The 16468-nt window shown below is 39.8% G+C and overlaps 1 protein-coding gene across 1 annotated transcript in view; it reads right to left on the reverse strand.

Annotated features, from left to right (window-relative positions):
- Positions 1–16468, reverse strand: part of vps52 (VPS52 subunit of GARP complex) — a 28792-nt gene that overhangs the window by 3552 nt on the left and 8772 nt on the right. Inside the window, exons 10-19 of the mRNA XM_066668289.1 lie at positions 15788–15845; positions 15287–15420; positions 14803–14958; positions 13796–13914; positions 12680–12803; positions 11404–11499; positions 8324–8431; positions 7737–7802; positions 5699–5810; positions 2061–2179 (exon numbers count right to left, since the gene is read on the reverse strand). Of these exons, the coding sequence (XP_066524386.1) occupies positions 2061–2179; positions 5699–5810; positions 7737–7802; positions 8324–8431; positions 11404–11499; positions 12680–12803; positions 13796–13914; positions 14803–14958; positions 15287–15420; positions 15788–15845 (1092 nt within the window). The remainder of the gene's footprint in view (positions 1–2060; positions 2180–5698; positions 5811–7736; positions 7803–8323; positions 8432–11403; positions 11500–12679; positions 12804–13795; positions 13915–14802; positions 14959–15286; positions 15421–15787; positions 15846–16468) is intronic.

Below are 16468 nucleotides of genomic sequence, written 5' to 3' on the forward strand. Positions count from 1 at the left end.
AGTGTTACCTAAAAGAAGGAGACTAATAAACAAATGTTACCTGAACGAAGGAAACTAATAAACAAATGTTACCTGAACGAAGGAAACTAATAAACAACTGTTACCTGAACGAAGGAAACTAATAAACGAATATTACCTGAACGAAGGAGACTAATAAACGAGTGTTACCTAAAAGAAGGAGACTAATAAACAAATATTACCTGAAGGAAGGAGACTAATAAACGAGTGTTACCAGAACGAAGGAGACTAATAAACGAGTGTTACCTGAACGAAGGAGACTAATAAACGAGTGTTACCTGAACGAAGGAAACTAATAAACGAATATTACCTGAACGAAGGAAACTAATAAACGAATATTACCTGAACGAAGGAGACTAATAAACGAGTGTTACCTAAAAGAAGGAGACTAATAAACGAGTGTTACCCGAACGAAGGAAACTAATAAACGAATATTACCTGAACGAAGGAAACTAATAAACGAATATTACCTGAAGGAAGGAGACTAATAAACGAGTGTTACCAGAACGAAGGAAACTAATAAACAAATGTTACCTGAACGAAGGAAACTAATAAATAAATGTTACCTGAACGAAGGAAACTAATAAACGAATATTACCTGAACGAAGGAAACTAATAAACGAGTATTACCTAAAAGAAGGAGACTAATAAACAAATGTTACCTGAACGAATGAAACTAATAAACAAATGTTACCTGAAGGAAGGAGACTAATAAACGAGTGTTACCTAAAAGAAAGAGACTAATAAACGAGTGTTACCTGAACGAAGGAAACTAAAAAACTAATGTTACCTGAACGAAGGAAACTAATAAACGAATGTTACCTGAACGAAGGAGACTAATAAATGAATGTTACCTGAACGAAGGAGACTAATCAACGAGTGTTACCTAAAAGAAGGAGACTAATAAACGAGTGTTAATAAACAAATGTTACCTGAACGAAGGAGACTAATAAACAAATGTTACCTGAAGGAAGGAGACTAATAAACGAATGTTACCTGAAGGAAGGAGACTAATAAACGAATGTTACCTGAACGAAGGAGACTAATAAACGAATGTTACCTGAACGAAGGAGACTAATAAACAAATGTTACCTGATGGAAGGAGACTAATAAACAAATGTTACCTGAAAAAAGGAGACTAATAAACGAGTGTTACCTGAAGGAAGGAGACTAATAAACGAGTGTTACCTGAAGGAAGGAGACTAAAACGAATGTTACCTGAAGGAAGGAGACTAATAAACGAATGTTACTTGAACGAAGGAAACTAATAAACGAGTGTTACCTGAAGGAAGGAGACTAATAAACGAGTGTTACCTGAAGGAAGGAGACTAATAAACGAATGTTACCTGAAGGAAGGAGACTAATAAACGAGTGTTACCTGAAGGAAGGAGACTAATAAACGAGTGTTACCTGAAGGAAGGAGACTAATAAACGAATGTTACCTGAAGGAAGGAGACTAATAAACGAATGTTACCTGAACGAAGGAGACTAATAAACGAGTGTTACCTGAACGAAGGAGACTAATAAACGAGTGTTACCTGAAGGAAGGAGACTAATAAACGAATGTTACCTGAAGGAAGGAGACTAAAACGAATGTTACCTGAAGGAAGGAGACTAATAAACGAATGTTACCTGAAGGAAGGAGACTAATAAACGAATGTTACCTGAACGAAGGAGACTAATAAACGAGTGTTACCTGAAGGAAGGAGACTAATAAACGAATGTTACCTGAAGGAAGGAGACTAAAACGAATGTTACCTGAACGAAGGAGACTAATAAACGAGTGTTACCTGAAGGAAGGAGACTAATAAACGAATGTTACCTGAAGGAAGGAGACTAAAACGAATGTTACCTGAAGGAAGGAGACTAATAAACGAATGTTACCTGAACGAAGGAGACTAATAAACGAGTGTTACCTGAAGGAAGGAAACTAAAACGAATGTTACCTGATGGAAGGAGACTAATAAACAAATGTTACCTGAACGAAGGAGACTAATAAACGAGTGTTACCTGAACGAAGGAGACTAATAAACGAATGTTACCTGAATGATGCTGGTCCCGTTTTTGAAGTTGGTGAAGGAGCGCATGACGTCCTGACTCATAGCCTCAACTGACTGCTTCCATGAGCTGGAGAAACCCCTCACCAGCTGAGTGATACGAACTGAGAGAGAGAGAGAGAGAGAGAGAGAGAGAGAGAGAGAGAGAGAGATATTATGCTATGTCCCATTTGATATCAGATTTTCCAAGTTCCATGTTCAACAGTAATGCAGCCACTAGTCAGATTTCCTAATCTGAAAGTCTGGAGAGTCACACCAACCCTGAGATCTGAATCCAAGCCTGCTGCCAGCTCATCAACACTGTAAAAGCAATAGGTTTATACAGTTTATTCACGCTTCTATCTACTTGTGTCTCATTAAGTACTGTCCAACTACTGCATGTGAACATGTTTCCATGGTGTTTAGATGCATAAAGTATCACATCTTGTGCTGTTATCAACTGATATCGTTAGCAATATGAACTGGAAACAAGCTAACAATGATTACCCGGGATATTGGGTTTTCTGAATGTTTAACTGGAGCGCAGTCAGCTGAGGTGTGATGTCATTCCCAGCTCTGACACCGACTTACAAGGTAAATTATGATGCAGTATATGTATAATTAACGGTAATCATTCAATAACATACCTGTTAACACTGTATTCATACTGCATAATATATGCCATAAATAATAACTTATAATGAAAGCTGTACACCTATAATTACTCACAATTAGTTGTAGCTACATACATAACACTTTATAATGGTTCAGGAATAAGCGGCCCACGGTACGAATCCAGACCTAGATGCTGTCCGATCTGGACCTGGACCTGTAACTGATGAACACTAAAGAGCTGTTTAATTTTGAACTGTTTGTTTTAAATGGTGTGACTCTTCTAGTTGTTATGGCTCAGGTTTAGCGCTCCAGGAAACTGATACTCTATTCTGCATATCACACGTGGGGCTACTCAGCCAATCAGATCTGCTGATTGCTGATCTTATGATGAGTGCTGGGACTCCACTGAGTGACACACAGAGGGCAGGTCTCCATACACCGCTGTCCTGGGGCCAGTGAAAATAGCCCAAGGGACGTGATAAAAGCTCTTTTGGGGCCCTTTCAGGACGACAGTGTTGTGTGAGTTACAACCAGAAACTTCAAAAAGAAGGGAACAATTACGGGTTGAAATTCTCATAACGCTGAACATGGATTCCCCTCCTTCAGCATAAAGAGACAATCAGCCTGCTGTTAACAGATAAAGTCCCACTCCTCCAGGATAGTTTGATTTGACATTCAGTTGTTAACAACATAAAATGTTGCTATAAGTACAAGGCTACTACAATATGCAGGACTTGGCACTGATCATATGCAGGTTATACATTATGTTCCGGACCTTGGCTTGAGGAAATTTTCTCTCTAACTGGACCTTAATGAATTGTAATTAATTACCCCTGCTTTATAAGATGAGTGTGTGACTTTATAAAGGCAGGTGTTATAATGCACATAAGAACAATGTACAGTGCAGCAATGTAGAAGGAAGCTATATTTATAAGTAATTGTGCAGGCTTATAAGGCAATCATTATATGGTATTATGTATGCATGCATTTACAAAGCATTATGCACACAAGATTCATAGGAAGTGTTAGCAACTATCCTTTCACAGACTTTCACAGTATAATTAAGGTCCTGCTTTATATTAAAGCTTAAATCAATCATTTCTACCACCACAAATGATCATACAGTATTAAAATGGGTTCTGATGATCACAGCTGACAGCTCACTCATTTTAAAAGTTGTTGTTGAAGGAACCACTTCATGCTTCATAGAGCTAATGAGCTCTATGAACAGCACCAGTGAACTGTTACAGAACACATTTTCCCCATGTTTGTCAAACATTAATACATCTACCTAAATATTTACTAAGGGTTTCTCACAACTGAAACTGTCCTGCTGTGTAATATATTCATATTTATATATGCCCTTCTCATCAGTTACAGTATGAGGTCTCAGTCTACAGGGTGGGCCATTATTATGGATACACCTTAATAAAATGGGAATGGCTGGTGATATTAACTTCTCAACTTTTTGTGGCACATATGAGAGGGGGGAAACTTTTCAAGAGGGGCAGTGACCATGGCGGCCATTTTGAAGTCGGCCAAAAGTGTGTAAAGTTGGTTTTAAAGTAACTTTATTCTTTTATGAGTTATTTACAAGTTTCTGACCACTTATAGAATGTGTTCAAAGTGCTGCCCATTGTGTTGGATTGTCAATGCAACCCACTTCTCCCACTCTTCACACACTGATAGCAACACCGCAGGAGAAATGCTAGCACAGGCTTCCAGTATCCGTAGTTTCAGGTGCTACACATCTCGTATCTTCACAGCATAGACAACTGCCTTCAGATGACCCCAAAGATAAAAATCTAAGGGGGTCAGATCGGGAGATTCAGCTGGCCCATGACGACCAATCCACTTTCCAGGAAACTGTTCATCTAGGAATGCTTGGACCTGACACCCATGATGTGGTCTTGCTGGACAAACTCAGGGAACGTGCCAGCTTCAGTGTATAAAGAGGAAAACACATTATTATGTGTAATTTCGCATATCCAGTGGCCTTGAGGTTTCCATTGATGAAGAATGGCCCCACTATCTTTGTATCTATATAAATGGCCCACCCTGTATTAATTGTTTCATAATGTGAAGAATCATCACCACAGGAGAAAAAGACTGATGCTGTATAAACACAAGTATAATACAGTCTGTTCCTACTGTTTAGCTTTGTACTTTTTAAAGAGAATAGCTACAATGGCACTGTATTGATTACTGATCAACACAAACACAGCTTCTGTACTTAACTGGGTGGTTTCTGACACGGATGAAGAGCCAGACTAAACAGAAGAACAACACTGACCTTCCACAAAATGTATTTTTTTCCCGATTGAGATGTAAACAAAGGTGCTGGGATAGTTTTTAGTGGGAAGTGGTAGATTGTAGACACAAAACCTCCAGGGAATTGTCTATATTGAACAATAGGGACTTTTCGGGACTTTTTTGGTAAACCTGCATCAGATTACTGCTTTAATACCTGCTGTTTTAGTTTTGCTTCTTGTGTGTTTCCTCAGGCCAAACAAACATGGGTATTTTTATCTTTTTTTTTTTTCTCTTCTTTAAATAATCCTGTCCACACAATCACTGTTTACATCTCCATCCACATGAAAACCTGCTGTTAACAGCTGTCAAACAAGCAGGCTAGCAATATAACGTTAATCATAAGGCCATGTTGGTCAGACAGAAGCCTAGGGGGGAAAAAAACAAACAAACAAACAAACAAAAAAAAACAGTGCTATTCTGGCTGCTTCCGCCATGCACATCTGCCAGCAAACAAGATGACAGTGAAAATTCAGGCAACACTGAAAACTATCCTGATGCCGCTCCGGGAGTGTGTTCACTAGTGTGTGTGTGCGCATGTGTGTGTGTGTTCACTGCCACAGGTGGGTTAAATGTGGAATAATCGTTTGTTTGTACATTGAACAAATTAGAATTGCACATGTGAATCTTTACTTGTGCAGAAATACAATATAAAAGGGTTTATGTCTCCCTTTAGAAAAGAAACAGTAGGAAAATGTATCTTGGCTTTGTCTTCTTACCCTCGTCGTTCTTAAGTTTGTCCAGTTGCCCTTTCTCCATCAGAGTCTCACTCTCCTTCACAAATGTAATCATTCCTCCGAAGGGGGGTGCCAAGATCTCCTCAATAAACTCCTGATACACACACAAACACACAAAAAATAAGAACAAAGGTAAGCAAGGAAGAAAAACAAGCAGGTCCAGATTTAATACACACACACACACACACACACACACACACACACACACACACACAGAATGCTTGAGGTTTGTTATATATTTATTACAGGTGCTGGTCATAAAATTAGAATATCATGAAGAAGTTGATTTATTTCAGTAATTCCATTCAAAAAGTGATACTTGTATATTATACTCATTCATTACACACAGACCGATATATTTCAACTGTTTATTTCTTTTAATTTGAGTATAATATACAAGTTTCACTTTTTGAATGAAATTACTGAAATAAATCAACGTTTTTCATTCTAATTTTATGACCAGCATCTGTGTACATAACAAACCTCAAGCATTCACTGGGGAATAATCCCATGATAGAAAATGAAAAACAAAAACACTAAGAACATATGTGGAACGAAACTGTAGTTTCAGTGTAAACCCCAAGTGGCTCTCAAAGTTTTTCTAACATCCCTCACAATTTTCAAATTTACAGAAGTAATACCACCTTCTCTCTCTAACAATCAGTAGCTTAACATTATATTAATACAACATTAACATCAGTGTTCACACACACAGAGAACTGGCCTCATATTTAACCTGGGCTCCAGTTCCTCACTTTTCAGTCTGAAACACTGAGCAAAGGCAGGTGCAGGGCGCAGGAGTGAGTTTGATATTTGGAGGGGGACATATTTACTGAGTCAATGCCCACCCCGTACACACAGTATTAGCTCTAAGCTGATTCCTATGTAGAGGAGGCAGTAAAGTACTGCATTTATAACGATGTGGAACAGTGTTAGATTCACATTAACGTTAGAGAGTGAGGCTGTGGACCCTCACACACTACAGAGACACTGCTGAGGGTGGTGTGTGTATATTTCCCCACTGTTCAGTGCAGCAGTGTGCGGTTTGGGACACGGTCAGAGAGAGCGCTTCCTCACGACCTGAACACAGCTGATGTTAACGTTCACTGACTCTCAGCTCCTCCTCTGTTTCACTGACGGTTAAATACAGGCCTCTTTCAGAACTGTAGTGATCCCTCACTGTTATCTTTATAAACCAGACTCTGACGGTGAATCAAAGGCCAGTGAAGCTGATGATTAGAGCAAATTTATATTTGAATAGAAGCCTTAATGAAGGATTAAATAAGACCAACCATGTCTGACTCAACACTTTAATCTCGATGGTGCAGTTTCAAAATACAAGTTTGTAGAAAAAAAAAAAGCATATCATGGTCCCAGGCAAGCTACACTTTTCTGGTCTCCTCTCTGATGTTCTTTTAATCTGTTTAAAAGCTGTTAATGAATCCATTGAGAGTGGGTGTTTTTTACTGAATAAGCTTTATTGGCAAAACAGAAAGGCATTAATAAAGACAGGCCTTAATATCTTTAAAGACAGATTCCTTGCGCCCCACCTGCAATACCTACACCCCACACTTTGAGAAACACTGGCCTAAGCAAAATAAATAAATAATAATAATAAAATAAAAATAAACATAAAAAGCTGGTTATTCCCTTCTGCAGACATTTTTATGGAAATTCAAATAACACAAATGCCATCACACACTGTGTCTGTCACGTATAAAACGTCATAAACAAAAAGATAACAGAACACACCTTAGTGATCAAATCTACAAAACTGAGCTCACCAGTAATAAAATAATTCACAAAAACACACTAACAGTTTTGTAGCCTGAAACAATATTAAAATATCAAAGCAATTCATTATAATGATTATGTTTTTACTGTACTCATAAACACAGTCTAGAGACAGCGCTGCTGTGCTCACAGGGACTTTCTGCGTTTGCTATTTGAATATAATTTACATGTTCTGTAAAAGGTCTGTGGTATTATCATATTAACTGAAGTTCATGCTTGTATTTACCTGTGTTCTGGCCAGGAGGAGCTGCTGGAATCCTTCCACTTCTTTACTGTCATCAGCTGCTCTTTCCTACCACACAGGAACAATATTAATTATCATAATTAAAATAATGAGACAAAAGTGTTATTCCGAGTGTCCACAATTTTATTACAACCGACAGATAAGCTACAGTCTCTGACTTTACATCTACAAGGTGGACCAACGAGGGAGGAGTGTCTCACAGAGTGGACAGAGAGTGGACACAGGGTTTAAAAACTCCAGCAGCGCTGCTGTGTCTGATCCACTCTACACCAGCACAACACACACTAACACACCACCACCACGTCAGTGTCACTGCAGCACTGAGAATGATCCACCACCACATCACACCTGCTCTGTGGGGGTCTTTAGGGGTTTCTGACCATTGAAGAACAGGGTAAAAATGGGCTAACAAAGCCACATATATGTTCTACAGTTTGTAATGTCAGAACTGGCAGGTGCTCCTGTGTGGTCATTGGAGCTGATAAAATGGGCAGTGATTGAGTGCAGAAACAAGGAGGTAGCTTCAATGTCATACAGTAAAATGACCATCAGAAAAAATAACCTCTTACCATCAGCACCCCCAGCATCATGTCGTAGTTATTGATGAGGAAGATGAGCTGATCTTTTCTGGAGGGGAATTCTGCAGCCATCTTTAGCACAAAGTTCTCCACCTCAATCTGAAACACAGGTGAAGATGCGTTTATCCAGTAAGCAGACAGAGTGGTAATGAAGTGTTTTCTGATGGTGATTGTAAAGCTGTGATGTTACCCACTGTGCTTCATTAACTGCCTCCAGAACACCCAAATATACACAACCAGAGGCTGATGTCATCAACGAATATAACACTAGTGATTAGGGGCAGTGAACACACTCACACTAGTGATTAGGGGCAGTGAATACACACACACACACACTAGTAATTAGGGGCAGTGAACACACACACACACACACACACACACTAGTAATTAGGGGCAGTGAACACACACACACACACACTAGTAATTAGGGGCAGTGAACACACACACACACACACACACACACACTAGTGAATAGGGGCAGTGAACACAGTGACACTAGTGATTAGGGGCAGTGAACACACACACACACACACACACACACACACACTAGTAATTAGGGGCAGTGAACACACACACACAAGTGATTAGGGGCAGTGAACACACACACACACACACACACACACACACAAGTAATTAGGGGCAGTGAACACACACACACAAACACACACACACTAGTAATTAGGGGCAGTGAACACACACACACAAACACACACACACTAGTAATTAGGGGCAGTGAACACACACACACACACACACACACACACACACATACATACACATACACACATAGAAGAGAGAGAGAGAGAGAGAGAGAGAGAGAGAGAGAGAGAGAGAGAGACAGCGCAGTGGGCAGACATCCTTATGCCTAGGGAGAACTTTGGGGGTTAGGAACCTTGCTCAAGGGCACTTCAGCCATGACTGTTCCTGAGGGAGTGGGGATCAAACCAGTGACATTCCAGTAACAACCCTGCTCCTCTAGTCATCAGGCCACAGCTGCCCCACAGCAGGACCCATGGTCTACGTTCACACAGCTGAGAAACGAGTAAAAAAAAAAAAACGAGTATCAGGCAAAAAGTCAAAACCGCAGCCTGTTTAAGAAACAGCTTTTCTCAAAGTTGCAGAAACAACTCAAACTATACTCCGCAACTATGTAGACAACACAGAGAGCTTAAAGAACCACTATGTAATATTTTTACCTTAAAATTACAGCTTCAAAATCATTGTGTTGCTTCATTGACCTGCACTACAGGCTCGGCTCATCAATGTAACATTTTGGATGAGGGTAGGAAACCACCTTCCATCCCACCTGATGTATTACTGTGCTGTGGAAATTTATTACACAAAGGGGAGCCCCAGGAGCAGAAAAAAATACCAAATTTTACCTAGTTTCCCTAAATGATTAAATAAGTACATAAGTAAGTAGGTAAAATGTACTTATACAGCCCTCATCACAGACAATGGTCACAAAGTGCTTTACAACCTAGGTCATCCTACATAATCTGAAATAAACAAACAACAACAAAACATGAAACACACAGCAAGACCTTAAAATACGAGACAGTGTACCTGATGCATTATCCAAACGCTTGCTTAAAGAGTCTTTAATTGTTTCAGAAAAGACTCCACTGAATCAGCCACTCTTAAAAAGTTGTGTAACGTGTTCCATAATTTAGGAGAAACAACTTCAGATGCTCAATCCCTATGGGTCCTCAGTCAGGAACGCGGAACAGAGAGCAGATTCAAGGTACATGACCTAAGAGAACACGCTGATACAAGTGGATGAAGTAGATCTGCTATATAAATGACAGCCTGACCATGTAAAGTTCTATAAGTAAGGGTAAGAATCTTAAACTGAATCCTTCGCTCAATGCAAAGCCAATGCAGAACTATTAATAAAGGGGTTATATGAGGTTGTCTATTTGAGCGAGTAAGCACTCTAACTGTAGCGTTCTGTATTGCCTTCAATCGGTTACTAGCAGATATGCTAAGCTAAGAGAAGAGTGCATTACAATAGTCATTGCGAGATGAAATAAAAGTATGAATAATCATCTCTAGCTCTGCGTTTGAAACTACAGTTTAAAAGTAAATGTCTTGGTGCAAAGAACTAGAGGTAAATTTATGCCACTGTTTGGAGGGCAGCACCTTGGGTGTTGTAATAGTTGAGTCAGACTCATTAATTATAATCTATTAAATGACTGGGGAACCAAGAGTGACACTACAGTTTCTTCCTTTACAATGTGTTAGACATGAGTCATGTTACAGAAATGATAACAGGACGTTAGAGCTATAACACTGTATAAGTACATGGTCCTATTACTTTCAAACCTTAAGTTCATTTGAAGGTAAATACTTTAATACTTTTACTCAAGAGTGCTCAGTTGCCTAAAAAACCTTAACGTGAAAATGTATCGTAAGATTTCCCTTAAACATCCCTTAAAGTTAAGCGTGTTGCAGAAAAAACGCCTTAAGTGGAACTTAGGGGCTTCCTTAAGGGAAAGCTTCATAACCCCCTTAAATGCTGCCTTAAGTATCGAATGTATCTTAAGTGATCCCTTAAAAACAGTGTTGCATAAATTCCTTAACTGTTGATTCCCTTAGAATTATTTACGGGACGCAAAAATAATTGCGAGACGTTTTCTATATCCACAAGTCGTACGTGTGCTGGGTTCTTCGCCGAGTGGCAGCCGCTCTTTGCCAACGACTAAATAAAGTAGTTAAGTTTGCATCCCGGGTTGAGCAAGAGATTTATCACGTAAAAAACACCAGAAAACATAATTTCTGGAGCTGCACATGCACAGAACTGCAGAGTAGCACATTCCCACAAGGCAGAGCAACTCGTCAGAACACTGGCTTTTCCGTGTGTTTGTGGCGTTAATGTCGTTGTCAGGGAAACAGTCGAATCACTCACGTATAAGTGATTCCCTTGGGTAAAAAAAAAATCTTCACTTAACCTGCACTGGTTTTACTTTTACTGGAGTACCGTTTTACCCTGAGTATCTGCACTTTTACTCAAGTACACGGCTGATGTTCTTTGTGCACCACCGGTAGTAACAGAGGGAGGTGTAAGTTACCTGCAGCTGTCCGAGCAGGGCGTTGGTTCTCTCATTGGGGAAGGTTTGGTTTATACTGACAATAGCAGAAGAGAATTCAGCGTAGCGCCGAGTGATCTACAGAAAAACAAGGACAAAATATCTTTAATAAAAAGCACTGAATAACACCCCCATTCTGGAGCAGTTCCTTAACATGACGTAAATAGTGTGACGTTGTGTAGAAGTGTGTGTCAGCCCCGAGTGACTATGTATGTGAGCAAGTTACAAAATGTTTCCGTGAGGTTCAGAGCATTTAAAACAAAATTAATATTTAATGTTTGAGGAACAAGGAAAAAGAGTCCAGACCTCCACTTCAATTTAATTTTTAACTGAAAGAAGTGTGTGTGTTTTATGTGTCTTTTGTGAGGACAAAATATTACAAAGATATGAGTATCTTACTTTGTCTATCATATACAGTGGAACCTCTACTAACGAACGCCTACACTAACGAACTTTCCAAGACACGATCCGGGCATTTGAATATTTTTTGCCTCCACCAACGAACCACGGCTCTAGAAACGAACCCGAGCCTCTGCCGAGCCGGCGGCTGGAAATGGCCCCTGACCCCAATAGGTGAGTCTCCCAGCGCCCAGACTTGAGTGAGCTTTTAAGATTAGCACATTGTAGCTTTAGCAATTTAGCATTAGTGTAAATAGAAGACATCGAAATTCGTGCTAAGTTAAGCCGTATCTACGCTTCGTCTCCCCACATTCACCGCCTACTCTCCGTTATTCCACCCACCCCCCACCTCCCGTCATACAGCCAGTGCCTGTGTTACTCCTCCAGCCAGTCGTTTATTACTGTTTCCACTGTATTTCTCTTTTATTTTTAGTAATGCTACATGTATGTTTTTTACTAATGTGAGAGTGTTGTAAACATATATCAGTGCAAATAGAGTGACTTTCGGGGGGTGGGGTCTGGAACACATTAATTACTTTTCCATTATTTTAAATGGGGAAAATTGACTCAAGAAACGAACTTTTCCACTTACGAACCAGGTCATGGAACGGATCAAGTAGAAGGTCCACTGTATTCTCACTTTGTCTATCATTTTAAGTATCTCACTTTGTCTATCATTTTGTGATACTGTGAGGACATTTTTCACACTAAACCATTCTTTTAATGTGAAAAACTAAGAGTGAAAGGAGTTTTCAAAATGACTGAGGTTAAGGTTAGTAACCATTATTTCAGTTGAGGTCCTCACAAATATAGCAGGATCAATGTGTGTGTGTGTGTGTGTGTGTGTGTGTGTTCATACATAATGCGGCCTGGTGTCCAGGACTCCTAGTTTCTGAGGGTCAGTGTTGCGGATGCTCTGGATGTTCATCTCCAGAATGAGCTCAAACCTCGGCCACAGCATCTCCAATACAGCCTCCCAGTACCTGTACAAACACACACACACACACACACACACACACACACACACACACACTGTGTAAATGTGTGAATTTTGGTTATTTAAACGGTGTGTGATGTATGATGTGTGTGTGTCTGTGTATGTGTGTGTAATAATAACATTCACATGTTTAGAAGACAGTCCTCCTTGTGTCCCAGTCACCTGTCTGTAGGTTCCTACTATAAAGAAGAAGTCCTTGTGATGACCATATGGTCATATGTATATGTGTGTGTGAGTGAGTGAGTGTGTGTGTGTGTTTGTGTGTTTTTTTATAGTAGTCCAATATTTTTCAAACTCACGAGGACTTTAAGGAACTAAAAAATTTTTTAAATGTAACAGAGCGATTTTGAAATCAGAGATTTGACTGAGGCATAATCTCAAAGAAATAGTAGAAACATTAGATCATCTGACATCATTCTTAATAAGAGTTGTACAATTACATTTACATTTTAACTTTTATTTTTTCCTGATAATAATCTCAATAGGAAACATGGATAAAACACCATGCTCTAGACTAAGGTCACCGTGCTCAGTACCAGCACTCTACCACAGAGCTGTTCAAACCTGGTCCTGGAGATCCATCACACCCAGCTCCAGTGTTCTAATGCCCCTGAAGACCTTCGGTAACTGGATCAGGTAAAACTTGATTCGAGTTGGAGCTATACTGTGCAGGGTGGTACATCTCCAGGACCAGGATCAAACAGCCCTGTTCTACCAGATGGGTATAGAACCCACCAGCATTTGGCCCTAGAGCAGTGGATCTGATAACGCTGGGAGTTGGAGTACCAGATCCACTCATCCATCATCCATACCGGACCTGTCGGGTGTTTCTGTGGCTGAATGCAATTCAATTTCCACAGCAAGAGATCCAGAATCTGGTGTAAAGCCTACATCTCACTTCAGAATAATTCATTGTGAACTAACGTTCAGTCATATATGTATGATTACGTGACGTGTGTGTGTGTGTGTGTTACACACTTATCAAGAGCAGGGATGTTCCTCTTGGCTGTGATTGCTTTGAAGCGAAGGATGATGTGGATACACAGAAAAATTGCAATACTGTCATAGCAGTCCGACACATACGTCGACATATTCTTCTACAATCAGAGAGACACAGAGAGAGAGAGAGAGAGAGAGAGAGAGAGACAATGTGTGAGAGAGAGAAAGTGTGTGAGAGAGAGAGAGAGAGACAGAGAGATAGACAGTGTGAGAGAGAGAGACAGAGGCAGAGAGAAAGAAAAATGAAAGCTAACATTAGATATTAATAACTTGTTAAACAGTGTATAAGCAGAAACCTACTTGAAAAACATTGACCAAGATGGGGTCGCGATCACACCGCGAGGCCCAGCGTCTAACCAGTTTTTGTAATATTATACTTATTTACTTAGCTATCTCCAGTTTTCTTGCGCAAATAACTCTTGCGAACTACAGCTACGACAGACAGACACTTTTGGAAATTAACATTCACTGCACAAACACCGGATTCATGCATCAGCTCGACTTCAACCAGCTCCCACCAGAGATGATCCGAACACCGGGACCATTATTTTTCAGTACAAAATGCATCACCTACACAATGTTACTTTGTTTACATGTTTTATATTTCAGTATGTATATATGGTTACTTTAACTTCCATAATCACAATGTCATATCACAACTGCACTTTATGTAAATAATCACAACTGCACTTTATGCAAATTATGTAAATAATGTTATGTATTGCATCTGGTTAGATGCTAACTACATTTCATTGGCCCTGTACTTGTACTCTGCACAATGACAATAAAGTTGAATCTAATATAAAAATATTTTTTAAAGTGTGTACAACACGGTATTTGCGCCACCTACTGGTCAAAAATCACCCTTGCACTCATCCTGCCACTTTATCAGAAACACTCTACTGACACTCACTGGTCAGGGACAGTATGGTGACTGTGTACAGCTGAACTTTTATTTTTAATGTGTGTGTGTGTGTGTGTCTCACCAGGAACATGCTGAGTGTTTTGCCCATAACGCTGTTGAAAAGATCCAGAGCTGAATTTCCTGCCACCATGAAGAAGTCGGACAGGAAGAGGAATTCACGACAACCGTTATCCAACAGAGCGTAATGCTGACTCCGAAATAGAGTCTCATAGGGGTACTGAGAGAGAGAGAGAGAGAGTAAAATATAAGAATCCTTAATAAAATCATTTCTGTTCCACCTTAAATGGTAGAGCAGTTATGGTACTGTTCCTAAGTAAACAATTCATTAGAATCTCACTGCCTCGTGATTTAAAGTAGAATGCACTGCAACTGCTGCACAGTTTAAAGTGGAATAAAGTTGGAAGAGAAAACAGCAGTGTTTCCAAAAGAGACCGACTGTCTTCGATGAGCGCTCTGTAAAAACCGACTGCTCCCTGTGCTGTAATAATTCAGTATATTTATGTGTCTGATGTTTCCATTCATCTGCCCTATGTCTGTTAACTCACTCTGGTGTCTCCTCTCTGTGCAGCGTGTGGAATGAGGATGGGCCCCTCCAGCTCTGAGGGGCTCAGGACCGCCCCCCTCTGGCCCAGAGTGAATATAGTGTTTCTGCTCTTCAGAGACGGCTTGGAGAAGAAACCTGCAGCGGAGTTAAGGATCAGTCACGGGTCGTTGTGGACAAGACGGGACAGAGCTCGAAGTGGACAACAGTGTCAAAGACAGAGGACTTTCTGCGTTGATCTGTGAGATTCATACCAGACCAGAAACTTTAGTCCGCACTTCCATGAACCAAATTAACTAACAGTGTTTCCACGGTGAATACGCACTCACTTTTTCACAGTGCATCCAACAACAAAGGCAGCGTCACAGTATTACTATACAGTGATAGACACACAGTGACACACTGATCCCTTCCACCACGACCAATGTGGATTTTATTCATCCATCTGCTCTTTATAAAGTGATTGAAGTTAATGAACACTATATTTAAGAGGAGTGAAGGATATCTTTCTTGGCTGTGTCTTCCACTCCCATCAGATCGTCTTTATCAGCGACATCTTCGTACTGAAAAACACACAGAGAGCAAACACACGGCTTTAACGTCTCTCAAAGCGCTTCAGCATCCCTCACTGAACACTGACTTTACATGAGCTACACACGTCCAACACACGACTGACTTCCGTAGACACGGACACAGTGTAATTCTGAAATAGCTATTCGTTTAGTATTTAAAAATGTTCTTAAAGTCCTACTGTACACTGGAAATAAATGGTTTTAAATTATTCTTTAACTGTGTTAGAGAACATCAATAATCATAAAATACAAAACATTCAGAGTGAATAAAGACAGGAAAAGGAAAAGAGACGAGGGTTATTTGAACAGAAAGACAGCAAACAAAAAGGCAAGGCAAAGCAAGTTTATTGACAGAGCTCTTTTCACACACACAAGGCCAGTTCAAATAACAGTAAATAAAGGACGTTAAAATAACAGCAAGAATAGAAGAAAAATACATAACGCACTGAAAACAATTAAAATAGTGCAATAAAAGAAAACACGATTAAAACAACTCAAACAATTAAAGTGATATAATAAAAGAAAAAAAAAAACTAAAGTGCTGTTCCAGAATTAAAAGTGAGGAGTATTTTAAACCGAGCTGTGAAAGACTCTGGCATTTTCTGGTATTTGAA

Source organism: Hoplias malabaricus, chromosome 4 (genome assembly GCF_029633855.1).
Source record: "Hoplias malabaricus isolate fHopMal1 chromosome 4, fHopMal1.hap1, whole genome shotgun sequence".
In the NCBI taxonomy this organism is placed as follows: Eukaryota; Metazoa; Chordata; class Actinopteri; order Characiformes; family Erythrinidae; genus Hoplias; species Hoplias malabaricus.